This window comes from Bos taurus, chromosome 8 (genome assembly GCF_002263795.3).
Source record: "Bos taurus isolate L1 Dominette 01449 registration number 42190680 breed Hereford chromosome 8, ARS-UCD2.0, whole genome shotgun sequence".
Taxonomy (NCBI): Eukaryota; Metazoa; Chordata; class Mammalia; order Artiodactyla; family Bovidae; genus Bos; species Bos taurus.
This window is the reverse complement of record NC_037335.1, coordinates 77,085,873-77,110,877: the sequence shown is the minus strand read 5'-3', so window position 1 is coordinate 77,110,877 and position 25,005 is coordinate 77,085,873. Positions and strand designations below refer to the sequence as shown.

At 37.4% G+C, this 25,005-nt stretch overlaps 1 protein-coding gene and 1 long non-coding RNA gene across 9 annotated transcripts in view; one reads left to right on the top strand and one right to left on the bottom strand.

Moving 5' to 3' along the window:
- KIF27 (kinesin family member 27) overlaps positions 1 to 25,005 on the top strand; it is a 94,680-nt gene that overhangs the window by 65,439 nt on the left and 4,236 nt on the right. For all 7 annotated transcript variants that reach the window (XM_015472622.3, XM_005210336.5, XM_015472619.3 and 4 more), the window contains 5 exons: positions 1,598 to 1,774; positions 7,517 to 7,732; positions 11,036 to 11,242; positions 12,691 to 12,889; positions 16,109 to 16,273. In XM_015472622.3, the coding sequence (XP_015328108.2) occupies positions 1,598 to 1,774; positions 7,517 to 7,732; positions 11,036 to 11,242; positions 12,691 to 12,889; positions 16,109 to 16,273 (964 nt within the window). The remainder of the gene's footprint in view (positions 1 to 1,597; positions 1,775 to 7,516; positions 7,733 to 11,035; positions 11,243 to 12,690; positions 12,890 to 16,108; positions 16,274 to 25,005) is intronic.
- Positions 14,458 to 25,005, bottom strand: part of LOC112447826 (uncharacterized) — a 30,758-nt gene continuing 20,210 nt past the window's right edge. The window contains exons 3-4 of one of the 2 annotated variants that reach the window (XR_003036087.2): positions 16,293 to 16,366; positions 14,458 to 15,633 (exon numbers count right to left, since the gene is read on the bottom strand). This is a non-coding gene — a long non-coding RNA (uncharacterized lncRNA). Of the gene's footprint in view, positions 15,634 to 15,653; positions 15,840 to 16,292; positions 16,367 to 25,005 lie in introns of those variants that run through there. The other variant, XR_009495630.1, reaches the window with a different exon arrangement.

Sequence of the window (25,005 nt, the reverse complement as noted above, 5' to 3'; positions counted from 1 at the left end):
AAGAGACAAAGTAAGACATTTTCAGAAAACTTACTAAGATACTGTGAATTGCACGGATCATAACTTTATTATCTCCGGGGCAGGAAAATTCACTCATTTATTATTGTTTCTCTAAAACACCTATTACGTTAGCAGACTGCTACCCAATCCTCAAGGGCTTCCCTGGACCTGGCGGGCTACAGTCCATGGGGACGCAGAGTGTCCAACGCGACTGAGTGACTAAGCACAGCACAGCACCCAGTCCTCAAAGCACAGCTGAAGTATTGCCTACTCTGAGGCAGGCATTGATGTTACTTCCATTTCTCAGACAGAACCAATCCCTTTCTCCATTTTTGCATACATATACCTAGGAGTTAGCTGTATATAATAACATTTATTATCAACAGTCATCATTTTTTGGTTTCTCTTTGATTGGAATGGAGCTTACAGAAGATCTCTTACTTAACTTTCAAACCCCACTCAGTCAAGAAATGTTTGTAGAATATGTTTTAGTTGCTAGTCTTCATAGGGTCTCATGTGTGGAGTTTCTAAGATATAACTGGATATAACAAAACTAAAGTATTTCTATCGTTGTTCTGGGATATCCTTACTGTTCTAGTGATTGTAGAGCTGCTATTTTAGGGTTTAGTATTATTCACATGCGCTGTTGCTTATAGGACCATACTATCTAAGTCTGGATGAAAAACTACGGAGCTCTGGACTCTGGATCTCACTTTGCCTTGGCCACTTTGCTCATTTTTTCTCGTGCATATTCACTGTCTTACTGTCTTAATATAGGTTTCTGGGAACAGGTTTTTTTTTTTTAATCAAGTTTGAGAAGAACTGGAAAATAGTACTATATTGATTTGTTTTTTTTGTTATTTAGGAAGCATTGCTTCATTACTCTGTCGCAGTGCAGATGGGCACTTGGTAGAGTCCATCTTGGACAGTTATTCCATTCACATTTTTGTTTGTACTTATTTCTAGGTACCCTTAGCTTAAGATAATACTGAGATGCTTGTTTTGGAAATCTTTACAGCTCAATTTATTTTGTAATTATTTGATGTTGACAGGTTATAATGCAGAGTAGATTTTCATGCCTTATCACCTATGTCTTTCCACTATGGCTATTCATTTATTCACCTCATTGGTTAATTGAATCAGAAATTCATTCAGTCATTCATATAACGTTTTATTGAAAGTCAATCATGGGCAAGGCAGTATAGCAGGCACTGGGGCTAGAGAAGCAAAAAGCTTTGTCCCTGCAGTCAGGCAAGGAGCTCATTCATTAGTGCTGAGATGGAGGTAAGCACCTCTGGAACAGACAAGATTTCCAGCATGTTCTCAGAATTGACTGTCAGTATATATAAAGAAAATTGTCAGCCTTAAAAATCCCAGACTCAAGCATTTTCAAGGAATAAATTTTAACTCCTTATAAAACAACACAGGAAGATGTTAACTTAGAACCACTTACTTCTTGACAATTTTGGACAGACACTATTTTGTCATTCTCGCTGTTCATTTAAGGTGTTTAGTCAGTCTGAAGTTATATTATTACCATATAAATTTTATGGTGAAGAAAAACAAATTGTAACATTTCTTTGGATTTTTAATTTAGAAATTGGATAAGCAAAAGAAATGGTTAGATGAAGAAGTAGAGAAAGTTCTGAACCAACGCCAAGAATTAGAGGAGCTGGAAGAAGACTTAAAGAAACGGGAGGCCATAGTTTCAAAGAAGGAGGCCCTGTTACAGGAGAAGAGCCACCTGGAAAGTAAGAAGTTGCGATCTAGTCAGGTATTCTATTTAATACGCTCTTTGACTCTGGTTGTAAGCCATAAATTGATATTTATTTTTCTATAAGGTAAATCAAACCACTGTGAAGTTAGAAACCAAAAGAAAACTTTTCTGGTTTTCAGTGTATTTGGCTTATTAGTGCTTACTTAATGACCATCAGTAAAATCTATTGCAGTTTTGAAGTAAAATGTTCAGTGTTCTACCAAGTATGAGTTATCTATTATTAACTTTTGGTGGTATTTAAAAAATTGTAGTGTGTTATACATAACATAAAATTTACCATTTTGACCATTTTAAAGTGTACAACTCAGCAGCATTAATTACATTCAGTGTTTACAACCATCACTGTTATCTATTTCCAAACTTTTTATTATCCCAAACAGAAACTATGTAACCATTTAGAATAGTTTGCTTGCCATTTCCTATGGAAGCCTCTATTATTAGCCTTAATGGACATTTTAAAAATAATCTGTACCATTAGAGAGTGAACATTGGGTGAAGGTTGAGTGATCATTGGTAATGTGGAAGAATAGACTTGAAAATGATCTAACTATACTATTAATCACAATTCCTATAAAAGAAAGAAGACTTTGTATAATACAGATTTGTTTATTTTTATACTTATAAAGAGTTGAGTATCTTTACAAAAATTTTTGTTGTAGGACTTGGGTTTTATGAGCCATTCAGATAAGTGGTTTTATGAAGGACTTTGCCTCAGTTTCAGGTTTTGAAAAATGACTGTAGAAGTATTATAAGGACCAGGAGAAGTTTTTTTGATAATAGCAGTAGCAATAATAGCGTCTGAAAATAAAGCTGACTTGCCCTAGACTTTAAGAAAACTTTCTCTACAAAGAGAAGGACAAATCCCATATGATATCACTTGTATGTGGGATCTAAAATGTGGCACAAATGAACCTGTTTTCAAAACAGAAACAGACTCATAGACTTGTGTTTGCCAAGGGAGAGTGGGGGAGGGAGAGGGATGGACTGGGAGCCTGGGGTTGGTACATCCCAGCTGTTACATTAGAATGGATAAACAACAAGATCCTAATGTGTAGCCCAGGGAACTATATTCAATATCCTGTGATAAACCATTATGGAATATATAAAAAACAATGTATATATGTGTATAACTGAGTCACTTTGCTATACAGCAGAGATTGGCACAACATTGTAAATCAATTATACTTCAATTTTTAAAAATTGTAAAAAAAGACTTTCTGCGCAAACCTTTGCCTCCAGCTGACCTTGAGTCTGGGTCAGTCATGGAATCATGGAATAAGCTCTGCCTCTTTATTAAAAAAACCTGCCTTTCATCCAGCATAGATGTACCACTAGGTCTGGGGTGATGGTGACATGTTCTTAACTTCTCCACCTTACTGTAACATGTGGACAAGATCTGCACTTAGCTCTCCTCTGTCTTCTGTTTCCCAAACACGTCAAGATAGCTTTTAGCAGCAGGCTATTGGACACTGGGGTAGGGGCAGCCCTTCTAACCAGCCTAGTTGCTGTTGCTCCATCCAGGTAGCTTGTCCACACTGGCTGTCAGGGTCAGGTTTTAGATGCTGCCCCTCTCCCCACAAAAAAGAAAGATGTAATGACAGCAAAGAGGATTTACAAATCAATGTATCAAGTGAATAAATAGAAGAAAATACCTGGGACCTTTATGATATGTTCTGTATCAAAAAAGAAAAAAGGACAAAAAGAAAGGAGTGAGAAGGAAACACTTATTCCTGAAATACATTTACTTTATGATGCAGGAAAAACAAAGAAAAGAAAATAGGTGTTTTCCAGTTTCAACGAGATGTAATATTTAGGAAGTAAGAACATACTGAGGTAAGCATAGAATACAAATAAATGAAACCCACAGTAGATCATAGCAAAATTGATTCTTTGAAGATAGTTTTAATTAAACAGAAGAGAAACTTGAGACATATTTCAGGGTTCTTTTTGGACAAAGGATATTATAAAGGATAAAACAAAGCATATTACATATTTTTTCAGTATTTAAGAAATACTATAAGATGTGATCGTATGCATTTCAGACAAGAAACATAGTATAAAAAAGCCTATATTCAAGGCTTCCCTGGTGGCTCATTGGTAAAGAATCCACCTGCCAATGCAGTAGACACAGGTTCGATCCCTGGTCCAGGAAGATCCTACATGCTGTGGAGCACCTAAGCCTGTTTGCCACAACTATTGAACCTGTACCCCGTAGCCCACGAACTTCAACTTCTGCAGCCCACATGCTAAAGCCCGTGCTCCACAACAAGAGAAGCCACCGCAGTGAGAAACCCGCACTCCACAACTAGAGTGGCCCGCTCTCACTACAACTAGAGGAAAGTCCATCAGCCCAGCCAAAAGTAAATTAAAAAAAAAGATTTATCTTAAAAAGTCTATATTCACACCATATACAAATAAAATGAATCAAAGACCTAAATATAAGTGCTAAAACTATAAACATCTTAGAAAGAAACATAAGTATAACTTTTTGTGACCTTAGGTTAAGCAGTGGTTTATTGAATATTACACCTAAAACACAAACAGAAAAAATTAGATAAATTGGACTTCATCAATTTTAAAAGCATTTGTAATATAAAGAACACCATTCAAAAAATGAAAAGATAACCCATAGAATGGGAGAAGGTGTTTGTACATCATTAAGTCTGTATTTAGAACAGATATAGAACTCTTTAAAAGCTCAGTAATAAAAAGGCAACCCAGTTTAAAAACGAGCAAAGGATTCAGATAGAAATTTCTCCAAAGATTTGCGAATGGCCGTTAAGCACGTTGAAAGATGCTCAACATCATAGTCATCCTGAAAATGCAAATCAAAATTTAAATGAGATGCTGCTTCATACCCACTAGGATGACTATAATCAGAAAAATAATTTTAGTGAGAATGTGAAGGAATTGGAACTCTTACACATTGCTGGTGGGATTGTAAAATGGTGCAGTTACTTTGGATAACATGTTGAACATAAAATGAACTAGCATCCACTCCTAGGTGTACATTCAAATCAAGTGAAGACATAAGTGCACACAAAAACTTGTACATGAATATTCATAACAGTATTATTCGTAATAGTCAAAAAATGAAAGCAACCCAGTATCCTTCAACTGATAATGTATAAGCGAAATGTGGTACACATTCATATAATGGAATATTATTCAACAGTAGAAAGGAATGAAGCACTGATACGTGCTACAACATGGATAAACCCTGAGAACATGTTAAATGAATGTTAAATGAAAGAAGTCAGTCATAGTAGACAATTCCATAGAGACAGAAAGTAGAATACTGGTTACTTAGAACTGGATCAGGGCTTGGCGAGGAAATAGAATGAGTGCTAGTGGGCATAGGGTTTCTTCTGAGAGACTGATGAAAATGTTCTAAGATTGATTATGGTGATGGTTGTACAAGTTTGCAAATATGCTTAAAACCATTGAATTATACACTTTAAATTGATGTGTATGAACTATATTTTAGTAAAGCTATTACTGAAAAAAAACCTATAAACACATAAAGGGAAAAAACAGTAGGGGAGATAACAGAAGACAAAAGGTTACCAAAAAAATGTAAGCTGGAAAGCAGATAGATAAGTGGTTACTGGCTTAGCAGAGCAGAAAAAGCTGAAATCCAAGTGCCTAGATGAGGGACACCAGTGAGAGTCAAGCCTTTATCTTTAGCTTTCTTAGTAACAGCTTCACAAGCTATAATTCACATAAACATGAAAAAAAAACTCAGAAATGAAGGGACCATGAATTTTAGAAGGGAGGAGTGAGGCCTGAGAATGAAAACAGGGCATGGTTCGGAAACCATCCTTTTCTAATTCTGGACTAGATGATTTATTTTCTGAAGATTGAACCAGGTACAGCAGAGGGCTGGGGTATGTCAAAATAAACAGGGAATGAATGGAAGTCTGAATCCTGAGATACCCATTTCCTAACCCCTTCATATATCCCAAAATGCAGGCAGCCAGACTTATACTTCCCAGCAGAAGATTGGTAGATTTTTCTGAAACAGTCCCAGGAAAAAATAGCCTAAAAATTTACATTTGGGAGCTCCCAACTAAGTGTCCAGGTTCCAGGTATCTCGTACTGTCATAAATCTTAACCCACCACAATTTCAGCATTTGAATACCTGACTCTTAAGTATGATGGAGATCTCAGGAATGCTACTAACATTAAAGATGGAGGCCAAAACAAAAGAAAAAAAAAAAAAAAGATGATCAGAAAAATTAAAGATAGAACAAGGAGCTGAAAAGACTTTAAAAATCCTAATGTCCTCAAGGTGGTAAAAGCTGATACTCCATCCATAAAGCAAGAACTGCAGGCTATGAAAAACATGAAAGAACTTTTAGAAATTAAAAAGCTCTGAAGGATAATGTTAAGAAACATCTCAAAAAGTAAATAAAAAATAAATAGAAAATAAGAGGAATAAAATTTAATTGACAGATAAACACACAAAGTCTATCATCCAAGTAACAGGAATTCCAGAAAGATAAAACAGAGGAAACAGGAGAAGAGGAGATTATCAAAGACATATTACAAGCAATTGCCAACACTGAAGATATGAAATTCTGGGTTGAAATAGTTTATCAAGGGTATAGCAAAGACTACCAAAAGCATATCATTGTATAAATCTTGAGAGTCAGAATGGCACTGGAGTTCTCAACCTTCTTCATTAGAAGACCTGAAGCAGTCTTAAAACTCATAAGGAAAATGGTATCCAAACAAAGATTCTCTTTTTAGACTACTATAAATGAAATGGTAAGGTAGAATACAGACATTTTCAGGTGAAAAAAATTATCTATAGCCTAGCCTGTCTCAGGAAACTACTAGAGGATGTGCTCCTTAAATATGAGGACACAAGCTATGGAAAAGAAAGACTTGGGACCCAGAAAATGTGCTCTAACTGGAGATTTTCAGTAGTACCAAAGGAAGTCCAGGAACAACTATAGTCTAGTTTGGAGCAGGAGGATGGAGACTCTAGGCAAAATGTTTCCAGAAGAGAAGAGAATGAAAATATTCCCTGATTAAGTTTTGATCAACTGAAAAAATAATGTTGAGAGGAATTTTATAGTTCTATTGGAAAAGAATTAGTTACAAGGTAACAAAAAAAAATTGTTCCAGATGGAAATATGATCATTTTGTCCTAGATAGTTATGAATAATATTCACAAAGTCATGTAAACTATTGATTTAAATAAAAACCGTAATACAACTTAAGTTGGGAGAATACAAGGAGGGGAAATACAGACAAGGAGGCATAAGAGTGCCAAATCCTTATCTTTCCTAATAGACAACCAGTAGACAGTATCTAAAATTGGTAATGTTATTTAGAAACATGGACATAAACCAGAAGACATAGCTTTAAAGGTTAAAGATGGTCATTTCTAGGGAGCAGGAATCAGAGAAAGGGTGGTGTAGGAGACTTCTTTTTAAAAAAATTATAAACCTTAAGGTAGTATATACATGTAATTATTTTGATGAAATACCAAGACCAGGCACAGCCAAATAAATAATAAAAACTTTATTTTTAAATCTCCACTTAAAAAAAGACATTCAACTTAAGGCTTAGAAAATGAAGCCCCCCCAAAAAAATCCATGGGAGAAAATAATAATGTAAGAGCTAAAAATATGTTCACATAGTAGTTTTCTCTCTGTTTTTTTTCTGATTTATTTATAGTCTGTATTTCTAATAATTGACCTTAGGGTGTCTGGTTGATTATCTTTTTAGGCTTTGAACACAGACAGTTTAAAAATATCAACTCGCCTGAGCTTGTTGGACCAAGAGTTGTCTGAAAAGAATGTGCAGCTCCAGAGCAGCACAGCTGAGGAGAAAATAAAGATTTCAGAACAAGTACAAGCCCTCCAGAGAGAAAAGGATCAGCTGCAGAGACAAAGAAACAGCGTGGATGAGAAACTTAAAAATGGTAGCGTGTTGTCACCTGAAGTAAGTCAGTATGCTTTGGAACTGGAAGTACTGTATGATGGATCACTTGGATGATTTCCTTCACCTTTGTTACCGAAACATAAAAATGATAAACCTGATCAACTTTGTTTCCTTGAGACTTTGTCAGATGTACTGAATTTCCTTGGTACCTGTTTGGTGCCATGAGCCAGGCTTGACTAGAGACTGTGATGTCCTCTCATGGAGGTCCATGAATGTGTCCCCTTCCTAGCATTGCCAGGGATAGGGAGACTCACACGTGCCTTGAGTATGGCCTTTCTCAGCTGAGGTTTTCACAGAACACAGAAAATGATTTGAGGGACTCTTTTTCTCATTTCTTCTAAAGAGGGCACCTTTTCTTTATGCATCTTTCTTGTGTGATACTTGGTAATTCATCATCTATAACAAAGGCCTAGAGCATTAAGGGTTGTTTTAGAAAGTACGGGAGCATTGTTCCACACTAAGTTCTAGCCAAGTAGACATGCAAAATTCAACCCCCAATAGAAATACCTTTTAGGAGTTTTCATTTAAGGGAACATGTGGCTTCTCTTTTAGAGAAGGCAATGGCACCCCACTCCAGTACTCTTGCCTGGAAAATCCCCATGGACGGAGGAGCCTGGTGGGCTGCAGTCCATGGGGTCGCTAAGAGTCGACACAACTGAGCGACTTCACTTTCACTTTTCACTTTCATGTATTGGAGAAGCAAATGGCAACCCACTCCAGTGTTCTTGCCTGGAGAATCCCAGTGACGGCGGAGCCTAGTGAGCTGCCATCTATGGGGTCGCACAGAGTCGGACACAACTGAAGTGACTTAGCAACAGCAGCAGTGGCTTCTCTTCATCATTATTTTTTTAACTATGTAAAAGGTGTTGCATTTATTGGCTCCCAAATTGTCCCAGACTTTTTTTCAAAATTTTATTTCAGTTGGCAGTGGTAACCATAACTTATTATTTTATCAGACAAAGATGAACTTTTGAGCCTGGATTTTCTCTGCAAATATTTATGGTCAATGTCCAAAGTAAGGGAAAATTACTAACAAAAAGTAAGTGGCTGGGAATCACCTTGCTGTATCTTGTAGTGTTTTAGATTTGAGCAAGTATGAGAAGTTGAAGGGGCTAGTTAAGAAGGAACAGGGGAGAGGATTTAATGACATTGTTCATTGAGTTGATGAAAGAAATTGAAGACAAACTTGACTGGAGGTTATGTGACATCATGAGCTTCTACTGCCCTATTTTATAATTTAATTTGGGTAGCTTTGCCAAGAACCACAGAATGAGGTTTTCCCCTCAAGGCTGTCAAAGTCAACTCCCAGCCCTGCAGATCTAAAGGTCTGAGAGGCTAAAATTCAGCAAAACATTTGAGCATTTAAGGAATTCTTGAGTGCCCAGGACAGTTCCTGGGCCCTATGGAAGAAACAAAAAAGTAGAAAACATTATGCTTCTGAGGAATTCTACTCCATCTGAGAAGAGACAGAAAGATGAGAAAACTCTAAATCTTGATGAATATAAAAATCAAGTTATAGATAATGTAATAAAGCTATTTTGTTGTTGTTTAGTTACTAAGTCATGCCCAAATCTTTTGCGACCCCACAGCCTGTGGCCCACCAGACTCTGTCCCTGGAATTTCCCAGGCAAGAATACTGGAGTGGGTTGCCACTTCCTTCTCCAGGGGGTCTTCCTCACCCAGGGATTAAACCCACGCCTCCTCAGTGGCAGGCAGATTCTCTATCACTGAGCCACCAGGGAAACCTAATAAAGCTATACTTAATACATTATTTATCCAAAGCAATGCAGTGATCATTTGGTGGAAGATTGAATTAAGGCAGCATTGGTGAATCAGAATCTTGAGCTGGATTATGAAAAACATGGTATGTATTGATAGATATAAGAAAGAAGGTCATTTTAGATAGAACATTGTTAAATAAGGCATAGAGATAGGAATGAGCAAATTGTGTTTGCAGAGTGGTAGAGTGTCCATTTTTAATTTTTATTTATTTTTTAATACAATTTTTAAAGGTTATACTCCATTTACAGTTACTACAAAATATTGGCTATATTCCCTGTGTAGTATAATATGTCCTTATAGCCTGTCTTAGTCCCAGTTGATTGTACCTCCCACTCCCCAGCCCCTATTATGTGCCCTGCCACTGGTAACCACTATCTTGTTCTCGGTATCTGTGAGTCTGCTGCTTTTTTTGTTGTTGTATTCACTAGTTTGTTGTAAGTTTTAGATTCTACGTATAAGTGATACAGCATTTGTCTTTCTCTGTCTGACTCACTTACTATAATGCCCTCCAGGTCTATCCTTGTTGCTGCTGCAAATGGCAAAATTTTGTTCTTTTTTATGACCAAGTAGTATTCCGGCACCCCATTCCAGTACTCTTGCCTGGAAAATCCCATGGATGGAGGAGCCTGGTAGGCTGCAGTCCATGGGGTCGAGAAGAGTCGGACATGACTGAGCGACTTCACTTTCACTTTTCACTTTCCTGCATTGGAGAGGGAAATGACAACCCACTCCAGTGTTCTTGCCTGGAGAATCCCAGGGATGGTGGAGCCTAGCGGGCTGCCATCTGTGGGGTCGCACAGAGTCGGACACGACTGAAGTGACTTAGCAGCAGCAGCAGTATTTCTTTGTGTATATATACCACATCTTTATCCATTCATCTGTTGATGGACACTTAGGTTGCTTCCATACCTTGGCAATTGTAAATAAAGCTGCTATGAACATTGAGGTGCATGTATCTTTTCAAATTAGTTTTTCTTCCCAGATATGTACCCAGGAGTAGAATTGCTGGGTCATATAGTAGTTCTTTTTTAGTGTTTTGAGAAACCTCCATACTGTTTTCCACAGTGGCTGCAACCAATTTATATTCCCACCAACCGTGTATGAGAATTCACTTTTCTCCATATTCTCACCAACATTTGTTATTTGATGATGGCCCTTCTGACAGGTGTGTATCACACTGTGGTTTTTTATTTGCATTTCCCTGATGATTAGCAATGTTGAGCATCTATCTTCTCATATACCTGTTGGCCATATGGATTCTAGAGGGTCAGTTCTTCAAGAAACATTTGAGTTTCTATTTATGAGGAATTCTGTAACTAAAAATGCTGTAATGTTTTGTGGTGAAAATACAGCACAATTCATGATACTTACTTGGCAGCCACCATGGATTGGTTTAAGGGAAGAGTAGAAGAATGATAATGTCCATTAGACCCAAATAGCATAGTAAGATCTTAGATTATGACAAAGTCTAAGTTATACTATTTCATTTAAAATGAGTGATTTCTATTGTATTATATCTAGGAAGAACATGTTCTTTTCCAACTTGAAGAAGGGATTGAAGCTTTGGAAGCCGCAATTGAATACAAGAACGAAAGTATCCAGAGTCGCCAAAACTTGCTCAGAGCTTCATTTCAAAACCTCTCTCATAGTGAAGCAAATGTCTTAGAAAAACTAATTTGCCTGAGTCCTGTTGAGATTAGAGCTGTTCTTTTCAGATATTTCAATAAGGTTTGTTTTTCAGGGACAGAGGGTTTTCTTATAAGTAGGGATCAAGATGGGTATACAGTTCACATATATGAAGACTTTACAGTACTGAATGTTGTCATCTGAAATCTTTGTGCTTATCCAAGTATTGTAGGCCTAAATTCTAGTGAGGTTCTTAAAATTGAAGGGTTTCTTGAAAGGAGGACGCTTTTTGAAATAGTTTTAAAATCCAAAGAATTTAATCCAAGTATTCTTCAGGCACTATTAGTTGGATGTTTTCTAAATTTGGTTGTTCCTACTTAGCATTCATGAAAAAGCAAGGGACCCTCCAGGTTTGAGTTCCCTTTCCTTCATTGCTGGGTAGGGGTACCTGTACTTTCTCATCATACTCTATGAACTGAAATAGAGATGAAATGGTACATCAGTGACAAAGATAGTGATCGATTTTGGCATTAACCTGGGTGTGCTTAATATAAATTAAGATATTTTATACAGATTTGACAGTTTACTGATAGAGATGTTTCATAACATTGAAAATTATATCCATCTTTTCTCCAATGTCTTCTCTTAAGATATATATTATGAAATGTTAAGCAAGTAGATTACTTTTGCTCTCTGAAAAATATATTCAGTTTAAGATAATAGACAATTAATGAAAAATAAAACACTGAAGTTTTAAAATAAAGTTCTAATTCTGTGAGACAAGTGAAATAAAGATGAACAAATTAAGAGAAGTGTTATACACAGCCCTCCTCTTGGATAATGACTATCAGAAGTACATTTCTGTCATTGATGTGAGTGCATCCCATCACTGGGTGTTTGGAGGGCAGAAGTGATGGTGCATATTGTCTGAGGCTTTGATACACATAACTCTTTTGTGGTGGTCTTAGTGCAAGGGCCAAGGTCAGTGGATTTTTCTGATCTTAAGAACCCTTTATAGAGATTAGTATTTTTCTGGAGAGAAGGTCTTTATGTTATTAACAATTACTGTGACACAGATATTGTCTGAAGTGTTTTTATATCAGTGCAAAGAGGAACCCACTGAACTAAAAGTAAAGTCTCAGGCCAAACTCTGTTTATAGCTGAAAAAATTCTGTCACTTATTTATAACATTCACTTTGGAGTTAAAAATGAGAATTATCTAGATGTTACAAGAGTCTTTAGAATTCTTGATATTTTAGACCGGGAAAATAGTTATAGGATTACAAATGTAAACTACAAAGATTATGTCTAAGAAATGATGGTGGGGTGATGGTTAGACCAACATTATATTTAAAATGAAGTTGTTACCAATTCAGAATCCCAACAAATTAAAAAAGGCTAGTTATTTTGTGGGTTTGTTACAAAGCATTTGCCTAGTTATACCATGGTGATTAAGGGCGTTCATCTTTATGAAGTCTAAGGAGAAGTAAATTAATCTATTATATTAGGCTGTCTAAGACAGTTAAAAGGTCAAAAAATGTCTTTGCTAGGTGGTTAATTTGCGAGAAGTTGAACGGAAACTAAAGTTACAGAATGAAGAAATTAAAATGAAAGTTCTGGAACGGGATAACATGGTTCGTGAGTTAGAATCTGCACTGGAACATCTGAAATTTCAGTGTGACCGGAGACTGATCCTCCAGCAAAAGGAACATGAGCAAAAAATGCAACTGCTGTTACATCATTTCAAAGGTAACTGCCCCTTCTCATCAGCTGTGTAAAGATGATGTAGAGGATGGGGATCAGGAGAGGAATTGGGTCAGTTAAAGCCTAACATGCATAAATAATTACTACTAACACGTGTTTTGTGCTTTGTGTGTTTGGGTCCACATGCTGGGATAGCTCTATGGACGTAAGGCACTTCATGCCTGAAATGCCATCTCGTCTGCCTGTCCCCAGCAACACACAGAGAACTGCTGCAATCCTGTTAGTTGTCTAGTTACTGTGTAGGAATGTGGGATGACATCTGGCTTGGTGATATATAGCTGAAAAGGTCCCCATTTCTAGGATATAGAACCTTGATATTTAAGTCACTTTACCTTTATAAAATTAAAGTGATAGGTTCTGTAAGATGTCTGGTTATAGTTCTCCTTTTAGTTATATCATTAAAGATTATAGCTTAGGTCAAAATTAGTCTACCATCGATGGGCACATACTGTTCCTTAGCACACAGTAGTTTAGTTCAACTGTCAACTGTGGTGTGGAAAGACTTGTCATAGCAGTTGGTCTTCACAATACCTGGGCTTATGACTGGTACACAAACAGTTCCTATGGCAACAGAACCACTGCCTGGCGATACTTCAATGCCTGGAATACTTCAGTTCAGGCAGCTTAGCTGTTGAGTCTTCATTCTCATGAATCTAGAGCTGGAAATGTGGTAAAAGGGATCTGGAAGAAGCAACCCAAGTAAGCAGAAAATTGGAAAATCTATGCATTGGAGTGTTGAGGCAGTCTGCCTGTAAGTTAAATTTTATAACCAGTTAATTAGCAACTAGTTGCCTGATGACAGGACTTCCTTGACTGGATTCCACAAGTTATTTCATTCAAACACGTGCTCTTTACATCATGTTATTCTGTCTTACATCTCTAAAAGTGATATTTTAATAGAATTTTTAATATGTTTTTTCAAGTGATTGGCATTTTACAAAAAAGCTCATGCTTTAGCCAAATGAGAACATTTTAAAAATCATTCATTACTATAGCTGGGACACGTTTTTCATAACTAAGTTGTAACTGAAAATATTTATGTAGGAAACATTCTGTGCAAAATTCTTAAAGAGATGGGAATACTAGGCCACCTTACCTGTCTCCTGAGAAACCAATATGCAGGTCAAGAAGCAACAGTTAGAAGTGGACATGGAACAACAGACTGGTTCAAACTGAGAACGGAGTAAGTCAGGGGTGTATATTGTCACCCTGCTTATTTAACTTATATGCAGAGTACATCATGCAAAATGCTGGGTTGGATGAAGCACAAGCTGGAATCAAGATTGCTGGGAGGAATATCAACAGCTTCAGGTATGCAGATGATACCACTCTAATGGCAGAAAGTGAAGAGGAACTAAAGAGCCTCTTGGTGAGGATGAAAAAGGAGAGTGAAAAAGCTGGCTTAAAATGCAACATTCTAAAAACTAAGATCATGGCATCTGGTCCATCACTTCATGGCAAATAGGTGGGAAAACAATGGAAACAGTGACAGACTTTATTTTCTTGGGCTGCAAAATCACTGTGGATGGTGACTGCAGCCATGAAATTAAAAGACGCTTGCTCCTTGGAAGATAAGCTATGACAAACCTAAGCAGCTTATTGAAAAGCGGAGATAATCGCTTTGCTGACGAAGGGGTGGGTCCATATAGTCAAAGCTATGATTCTTCCAGTAGTCACAAATGGATGTGTGAGTTGGACCATAAAGAAGGCTGAGTGCTAAAGAACTGATGCTTTTGAATTGTGGTGCTGGCAAAGACTCTCAAGAGTCCCTTGGACAGCAAGGAGATCAATCCTAAAGGAAATCAACCCTGAATATTAATTGTAAGAAATGATACTGAAGCTGAAGCTCCAATACTTTGGCCACCTGATGCAGAGCTGACTCATTGGAAAAGACCCTGACACTGGAAAGATTGAAGGCAAAAAAAGAAGGGGGTGACAGAGAATGAGATGGTTTGATGGCATCACTGATTTAACAGACATGACTTTGAGCAAACTCTAGGAGACAGTAAAGGACAGGAAGCCCGCATGCTACAGTTTATAGTGTCGCAAAGAGTTGGACACAACTGAGCAACTGAGCTCAGGACCATTTTCTAGATTTACCAGTAGGAGAGGGTAGGTCTGAAGATCAATAAACTGAATTTTACTTGTTGTAGAACATAACTCAAAGGGAACTGTTGTAAACATTACTAAATATTAATTAGAAGTTTTAAGTTATATTGTGGCATAAACTAGAGGTTTACTTATGGCTTTTTCCCCACTTCTCTTTTTCTGGTGGTTTTTCCTTTGTAATTTAATCTTTCAGCCTCTTCTGACAGGTTTCTGGTTTTTCTGGTTGTATATTTCTTTTTTATTTTCAATTTCCTTGGCCATGCCACAAGGCATGTAGGATCTTAGTTCCCTGACAAGGAATGGAACCCACGCCCAGTCTTTTTTTCCTTAAAGCATTGCATTTATTTAAAAAATTAATCTATTTATTTATTTTTGGTTGCACTGAGTTTTTGTTGCTGCACGGGCTTTCTCTAGTTGCGAAGATTAGGGGCTACTCTTCATTGTGACGTGGCAGGCTTCTCATCACGAGGGCTCCTGCTGTTGTGGAGCAGAGGCTGTAGGTGCAGGAGCTGCAGTAGTCGCAGCACACCAGCTCAGCAGTGGCAGCTGATAGGCTCCAGAGCACGTGCTCAGAAGTTGTGGTGCATGGTGTTAGTTGCTCCTCAGCATGTGGAATCTTCCTGGACCAAAGATTGAACCCACGTCCCCTGCATTGGCAGGTGGATTCCTGTCTACTGTGCTACCAGGGAAGTTCCCTGGTCGTATATTTCTTGGGCCTATAAACCTTAGGCTTATGACTTTTATATATCCACAGTTCCTGATACAAACGTTTAAGACACTGATGCAGCTGGACAGGGTTCCAAATGTAGACCTTACTTCTGATGTTCTGAGGATAAATTTAGTTAGTAACCACTCAAAAAGTGCTTATGAAACATGAAAAATACATAGTTTTAGGGGTTAGGATGGGGAAGGGCTCATCCTACTTTGAAAACATTTTACAGGCAGAAGAATCCATATTGTAGCTGAAAACAAATCCATTCAAGGAACAGACACCTGTAACATACTTCTCATCCTTTAAATAGAGTCTGGGAGCGCTGTTAGGATTTTCAGTCATTTATTTTAAACTGATTTTAAATGTAAATTTCTGTTTTATAGAGCGAGATGGGGAAGGCATTGTGGAAACTTTAAAAAATTATGAAGATAAAATCCATCAGCTGGAAAGAGATCTATATTTCTATAAGAAAACCAGCAGAGATCTGAAGAAGAAACTCAAGGAACTGGTAGGGGAAGCAATTCGGCGGCAACTACTACCATCAGAAAGTAAGAGATTTAGCATTACCTGTTGCGCCAACACCATAGCACGGTTTGCCGTGGAGCCTCTCCCAACTGATTGGATTATTTAGAATTCTGTCTCTGTAACAAAAATAGTTGTCTAGTCTATGTGTAAGACAGAACCACTGGATAAAAGAATAAAAAAACAAATGTATATGTGTGTAGGAAATGATCATTTACTGGATTGTCTACCATGTACCAGGGGTTCCTATATTTTCTGCTGCTGCTGCTGCTAAGTCGCTTCAGTCGTGCCGACTCTGTGCGACCCCATAGACAGCAGTCCACCAGGCTCCCCCGTCCCTGGGATTCTCCAGGCAAGAACACTGAAGTGGGTTGCCATTTCCTTTTCCAGTGCATGAAAGTGAAAAGTGAAAGTGAAGTCGCTCAGTCGTGTCCGACTCTTAGCGACCCCATGGACTGCCACCTACCAGGCTCCTCCATCCATGGGATTTTCCAGGCAAGAATACTGGAGTGGGGTGCCATTGCCTTCTCTGACTCACTAAAATTCTTAAAATAACCCTAAATATAGGATAGCTGTTTTTTTCCTGTTTTATAGGAAATGAAGCCTTCTGATTATCATAAAAAAGTAAAATAAATAGAGAATAACAAAAGTAAAGGTAAAATAATATCCTATGTATTTCTAAGATCACTCACGTTTTTCATATTGTGACCTCTGGAAATTCAAAAATATAATAAAACCATTGTTGAGACCAGGATGTTTTCTTGCATAATTATATGTAGATATGTAGAAATACCACCTTCCTCAATGAAATGATAAAACATGACAAAGAACTTTGCAAAAGCAAAAACTGCCATGAAGGTGATATATCTGTGATTAAAACATATTGTCTTTAAGCCCACCAGTAGAGAGCAACCCATATCTCTAAAATAATATATTCTCTTTTTATGAAAGAATTAGCCTTCCTTTAGAGAAAGTATTCTTCTAATAAGTTAAGTACGGTTTTGAAAGTTGACTTTACAGTCTTTTTTAGGAACACAGCTATTTTGTACCTGTAAACTTGGGTTGTTAAAAAAATTCGTTCAGGTTTTTCTGTACCAGCTTATGAAAAAACCCGAACAAACTTTTTGCCCAACCCAGTACTTAAAGATGATTACAAGAGGTAAAGAGTACACCTGAAACTAATATAATGTTACATATCAATTATATTTCAACTTAAAAAGATAATTATAAAAACTGAAACCATAAAAAATAGAGTCCAGTAGAGAATGATACATGTGTACAATGAAAAGATGTGTGCTGAATATATAATGTAAGCAGAATTAACAGTTTTAAATCTTAAAACTCAGTAATATTTTATTTTTCTGTTGCTGTTATTTTATTTTTTAAATTAATTAATTTATTTTAATTGGAGGCTAGTTACTTTATAATATTGTGGTGGTTTTTGCCATACATTGACATGAATCAGCCATGGGTGTACATGTATTCCCCATCCTGAACCCACCTCCCACCTCCCTCCCCATCCCATCCGTCAGGGTCAATCCAGTGCACCAGCCCAGAGCACGCTGTCTCATGCATTGAATCTGGACTGGAGATGTATTTCACATATGATAATATACATGGTTTCAGTGCTGTTCTCTCAGATCATCTCACCCTCGCCTTCTCCCACAGAGTCTAAAAGTCTGTTCTTTACATCTGTGTCTCTTATGCTGTCTCACATATAGGGTCATCATTACCATCTTTCTAAATTCCATATACATGCATTAATATAATGTATTAGTGTTTTTCTTTCTGACTTACTTCACTCTGTATAATAGGCTCCAGTTTGATCCACCTCATTAGGACTGATTCAAATGCATTCTTTTTAATAGCTGAGTAATACTCCATTGTGTATATGTACCACAGCTTTCTTATTCATTCATCTACTGATAGACATCTAGGTTGCTTCCATGTCCTGGCTATTGTAAACAGTGCTGCGATGAACATTGGGGTACATGTGTCTCGAATTTCAATTCTGGTTTCCTCAGTGTGTATGCCCAGCTGTGGGATTGCTGGGTCATAAGGCAGTTCTATTTCCAGTTTTTTAAGGAATCTCCACCCCGTTCTCCATAGTGGCTGCACTAGTTTGCATTCCCACCAACAGTGTAAGAGGGTTCCCTTTTCTCCACACCCTCTCCAGCATTTATTGTTTGTAGACTTTTTGATAGTGGCCATTCTGACCAGCGTGAGATGGTACCTGATTGTGGTTAAAACTCAGTAATATTTTAGAAAAGTAGTTCTAATGCTACATTATATTTATTGTAGGTATCATTTATAGGCATTTATATCATTTATAGGCATTTTCCCAAACAGTTCTATTTAGTCCTAAACTCGGTAAGCCGGTATATGCTAACCCCATTTTTAGATGTGGAAATTAAAGCTTAGCGTGGCCCAGTGACTCCAAAATAGACCAGTAAATGGAACATGGTCGGAGGTCCCTGGTCTTCTAACTCCTGGTTCTGTGTTCTAGTAAAAAGCCATTTTAGGATAGAGATGTAATACAAACATAACCAATTCTGCCAAAGAGACCAACCTTTCTGATTTCAGGGTAGTAATACAGAGGTATTTACTCATATAACTAAAACATTTACTTGAAATTCTGCCTGTGACATATAGCTGAACCTTTTACTTGAAATGCTATCTGCAAAAAGTAAAGTGTAAACAGATATTAAGTAGGAACAAAGCAATTAGCGTAACCCCATATGGCACCCCACTCCAGTACTCTTGCCTGGAAAATCCCATGGACGGAGGAGCCTGGTAGGCTGCAGTCCATGGGGTCACTAAGAGTCGGACACAACTGAGCGACTTCACTTTCACTTTTCTCTTTTCATGCACTGGAGAAGGAGATGGCAACCCACTCCAGTATTTCTGCATGGAGAATCCCAGGGACGACGGAGCCTGGTGGGCTGCCGTCTGTGGGGTTGCACAGAGTCGGACACAATTATACTTTCAAATTTTGGATATCTGAAATTAGCTGTTTACTGTTTAAATGGCCCATTTTTATACTCCTGAGTCCACTAAACATCTCTTAAAATGACAGTGTGGTATATGGTGGTAAACAGGCTTAAAAAACCTAGATCTTCATCATGCTCTTTAATGAAACAAACACAAAAAGATGAAAAAAAAAGTTAAATAATCTTGGAGATGTATAAAGTGAGGATAACTCATATCTTACCAACTTACCTGGGAAGTCTAGTCTTTTTTTTTTGACCTTGTAACTTGCAGGATCCTAGTTCCCTGACCAGGAATCAAACCCAGGCCCCTGGCATTGGAAACTCAAAGTCCTAACCACTGGACTACCAGGGAATTCCTGGAGGTAGACGTCTTAATGATGTTGAAGACGTTATCTCAGCTAATTTGCTATTTCCCCTAGAACTATCTTAAATATCTTTATTTTTTAGCTATAAAAAATAATATATAGTCATTATAGAAAACTTTGAAAATATAGAAAAAAAATCAGAAAAAATAACCCACAATCCTACCCAAAACTATTAATATTTCAGCATAATTCTTTTCAGTTATCTCCTTATGCTTTAAGAAAATTCATTTGAATTCATATTGGTGAAATAGCTTGTACTATATCCTATTTCAAAATGCTGCTCTAATATAATGGAACCCTTCTCCACATTCCAACATGCCAGAGGCTGTTCACCTTGGAGACCTGCTGCAGATACGGGTATGGCCTGGCATGAGATGTTTTAAATGAGACCGTTTGAATTATAAAATATAGCTGTTTAAATATTATCAAATTTTGAATTCCCTAACATCACTTCATGGGAAATAGATGGGGAAACAGTGTAAACAGTGTCAGACTTTATCTTTGGGGGCTCCAAAATCACTGCAGATGGTGAGTGCAGCCATGAAATTAAAAGACGCTTACTCCTTGGAAGAAAAGTTATGACCAACCTAGATAGCATATTCAAAAGCAGAGACATTACTTTGCCCACAAAGGTCCGTCTAGTCAAGGCTATGGTTTTTCCAGTGGTCATGTATGGATGTGAGAGTTGGACTGTGAAGAAAGCTGAGCGCCAAAGAATTGATGCTTTTGGTGTTGGAGAAGACTCTCTAGAGTCCCTTGGACTGCAAGATCCAACCAGTCCATTCTAAAGGAGATCAGTCCTGGGTGTGCATTGGAAGGAATGATGCTAAAGCTGAAACTCCAGTACTTTGGCCACTTCATGTGAAGAGTTGACTCACTGGAAAAAACTCTGATGCTGGGAGGGATTGGGGGCAGGAGTAAAAGGGGATGACAGAGGATGAGATGGCTGGATGGCATCACTGACTCGATGGAGGTGAGTTTGAGTGAACTCTGGGAGATGGTGATGGACAGGGAGGCCTGGCATGCTGCGATTCATGGGGTCGCAAAGAGTTGGACATGACTGAGCGACTGAACTGAACTGAACTGAAGCTATAGAGAGTTTTTTTTTTAAGCTCTTTTTTAAAATAAAAATTTATTTTAATTGGAGGCTAATTACTTTACAGTATTGTATTGGTTTTGCCATACATTGACATGAATCCGCCATGGGTGTACATGTGTTCACCATCCTGAACCACCCCCCCCACTTCCCTCCCATCCCATCCCTCTGGGTCATCCCAGTGCTCCAGCCCCGAGTATCCTGTATTATGCGTCAAACCTGGACTGGCGATTCATTTCACATATGATAATATACATGTTTCAATGCCATTCTCCCAAATCATCCCACCCTTGCCCTCTCCCACAGAGTCCAAAAGACTGTTCTATACATCTGTGTCTCTTTTGCTGTCTCACATACAGGGTTATCATTACCATCTTTCTAAATTCCATATATATGCTTTATTATACTATTTTGGTGTTTTTCTTTCTGACTTACTTCACTCTGTATAATAGGCTCCAGTTTTATCCACCTCATTAGAACTGATCTAAATGTATTCTTTTTAATGGCTGAGTAATACTCCATTGTGTATTTGTACCACAGCTTTTTTATCCATTCATCTGCTGATGGACATCTAGGTTGCTTCCATGTCCTGGCTATTATAAACAGTGCTGCGATGAACACTGGGGGACACGTGTCTCTTTCCCTTCTGGTTTCCTTGGTGTGTATGCCCAGCTGTGGGATTGCTGGGTCATAGGGCAGTTCTATTTCCAGTTTTTTAAGGAATCTCCACACTGTTCTCCATAGTGGCTGTACTAGTTTGCATTCCCACCAACAGTGTAAGAGGGTTACCTTTTCTCCACACCTTCTCCAGCATCTATTGCTTGTAGACTTTTGGATAGCAGCCATTCTGACTGGAGTGAAATATGGTACCTTATTGTGGTTTTTATTTGCATTTCTCTGATAATGAGTGATGTTGAGCATCTTTTCATATGTTTGTTATCCATCTGTATATCTTCTTTGGAGAAATGTCTGTTTAGTTCTTTGGCCCATTTTTTGATTGGGTCTTTTTTTTTTTTTCTGGAATTGAGCTGCAGGAGTTGCTTGTATATTTTTGAGATTAGTTGTCAGTTGCTTCATTTGCTATTATTTTCTCCCATTCTGAAGGCTGTCTTTTCACCTTGCTTATAGTTTCCTTTGTTATGCAGAAGCTTTTAAGGTTAATTAGGTCCCATTTGTTTATTTTTGCTTTTATTTCCAATATTCTGGGAGGTGGGTCATAGAGGATCCTACTGTGATTTATGTCAGAGAGTGTTTTGCCTATGTTCTCCTCTAGGAGTTTTATAGTTTCTGGTCTTAAATTTAGATCTTTAATCCATTTTGAGTTTATTTTTGTGTATGGTGTTAGAAAGTGTTCTAGTTTCATTCTTTTACAACTGGTTGACCAGTTTTTCCAGCACCACTTGTATATTCTTGCCTCCTTTGTCAAAGATAGGTGTCCATAGGTGCGTGGGTTTATCTCTGGGCTTTCTATTTTGTTCCATTGATCTATATTTCTGTCTTTGTGCCAGTACCATACTGTCTTGATGACTGTGGCTTTGTAGTAGAGCCTGAAGTCAGGCAGGTTGATTCCTCCAGTTCCATTCTTCTGTCTCAAGATGTTTTGGCTATTCGAGGTTTTTTGTATTTCCATACAAATTGTGAAATTATTTGTTCTAGCTCTGTGAAAAATACCGTTGGTAGCTTGATAGGGATTGCATTGAATCTATAGGTTGCTTTGGGTAGTATACTCATTTTCACTATATTGATTCTTCCAATCCATAAACATGGTATATTTCTCCATCTATTAGTGTCCTCTTTGATTTCTTTCACCAGTGTTTTATAATTTTCTACATATAGGTCTTTTGTTTCTTTAGGTAGATATATTCCTAAGTATTTTATTCTTTTCATTGCAATGGTGAATGGAATTGTTTCCTTAATTTCTCTTTCTATTTTCTCATTATTAGTGTATAGGAATGCAAGGAATTTCTGTGTGTTGATTTTATATCCTGCAACTTTACTATATTCATTGATTAGCTCTAGTAATTTTCTGATGGAGTCTTTAGCGTTTTCTATGTAGAGGATCATGTCATCTGCAAACAGTGAGTTTTCTTCTTTTCCAATTTGGATTCCTTTTATTTCTTTTTCTGCTCTTTTTGCTGTGGCCAAAACTTCCAAAACTATGTTGACTAGTAGTGGTGAGAGTGGGCACCCTTGTCTTGTTCCTGAGTTTAGGGGAAATGCTTTCAACTTTTCACCATTGAGGATAATGTTTGCTGTGGGTTTGTCATGTATAGCTTTTATTATGTTGAGGTATGTTCCTTCTATGTCTGCTTTCTGGAGGGTTTTTTATCATAAATGGATGTTGAATTTTGTCAAAGGCTTTCTCTGCATCTATTGAGATAATCATATGGCTTTTATTTTTCAATTTGTTAATGTGGTGTATTACATTGATTGATTTGTGGATATTGAAGAATCCTTGCATCCCTGGGATAAAGCCCACTTGGTCATGATATATGATCTTTTTAATGTGTTGTTGGATTCTGATTGCTAGAATTTTGTTAAGGATTTTTGCATCTGTGTTCATCAGTGATATTGGCCATCAGTGATATTTAGTTTTTTTGTGTGTGGCATCTTTGTCAGGTTTTGGTATCACAGAAGAAATCAAAATATGCATAGAAATGAATGAAAATGAAAACACAACCCAAAACCTGTGGGACACTGTAAAAGCAGTGCTAAGGGGAAGGTTCATAGCAATACAGACATACCTCAAGAAACAAGAAAAAAGTCAAATAACCTAACTCTACACCTAAAGCAAGTAGAAAATGAAGAAATGAAGAACCCCAGGGTTAGTAGAAGGAAAGAAATCTTAAAAATTAGGGCAGAAATAAATGCAAAAGAAACAAAAGAGATCATAGCAAAAATCAACAAAGCCAAAAGCTGGTTCTTTGAGAGGATAAATGAAATTGACAAACCGTTAAGCAGACTCATCAAGAAACAAAGGGAGAAAAATCAAATCAATAAAATTAGAAATGAAAATGGAGAGATCACAACAGACAACACAGAAATACAAAGGATCATAAGAGACTACTGTCAGCAATTATATGCCAATAAAATGGACAACTTGGAAAAAATGGACAAATTCTTAGAAAAGTACAACTTTCCAAAACTGAACCAGGAAGAAATAGAAAATCTTAACAGACCCATCACAAGCACGGAAATTGGAACTGTAATCAGAAATCTTCCAGCAAACAAAAGCCCAGGACCAGATGGCTTCACAGCTGAATTCTACCAAAAATTTAGAGAAGAGCTAACACCTATCCTACTCAAACTCTTCCAGAAAATTGCAGAGGAAGGTAAAATTCCAAACATTCTATGAGGCCACCATCACCCTAATACTAAAACCTGACAGAGATGCCACAAAAAAAGAGAGTTATATATATATAACTCTCTCTATATATATATAAACTATATGAATGAAGTATTACATGTTTAATAATCAGTATCTTAGTTAACACATAACTGTTTTACTATTCAGTTGATTGGGTTTCAGTAGTCATCTTTTCATTGCCTGCCTGCCAGACTTTATGTGCTTTGAATATTTTTAGTATTTCCAAGTAGCAAAGAATTACTCTTTTGACTAAAATATCTTGGTTACTTCTTGATCATGCTTCTGGCTCAGTGCATCTGTTTTCTAACATTTTGTGAGGATAAAATCAGTTAATATGGACATGCAATCTATGTACTTGTTTAACTATTTAAAATTATCCTTGTATCAGTTAATTAATTTAAATGTCACCCATTAATTAAAAATCTAATAGGCTTAGCTATGAGTGATGGAGAACCTAAAGCTGAATGGAACTCAGGTCCTTGTCAGAGAGCTGATAGTCTTATGGTGTGTTCAGTTGTAAACTAGAGCAGAGCCAGTAAATGATTGACCAGAGGTTAAAGTCTAAGGACCATAGTCTTCCTCAGTGGGCCTAAGGTGGGCTTCATGGAAGAGATGGCCACCCTGGTGCAATTGATATTGACAGAGTATCGTCATATCAATTTAAGTCACTTATAAAACTGTATGTGTTAGGATATTAGAGTCAGAAGATCTGGTTGGTATTCTAATTTCTTTTACTGCCTGTGTAATTATGGATGAGTTAAATCTTTTGTTTAGTCTGTTCCATTAGTGGTGAAATTCTGGAAGAGGGAAACTGTATTGTGAGGAATCTAAGTGGGCTTGGGAGTGAACATTTCCAATGAACCCATCTCTGCCCTTTCTCTTACAATCTTTAAAAACTAAGATGCCAGGCTTCCTCTGCCAAATACTATGACCTGAGCAT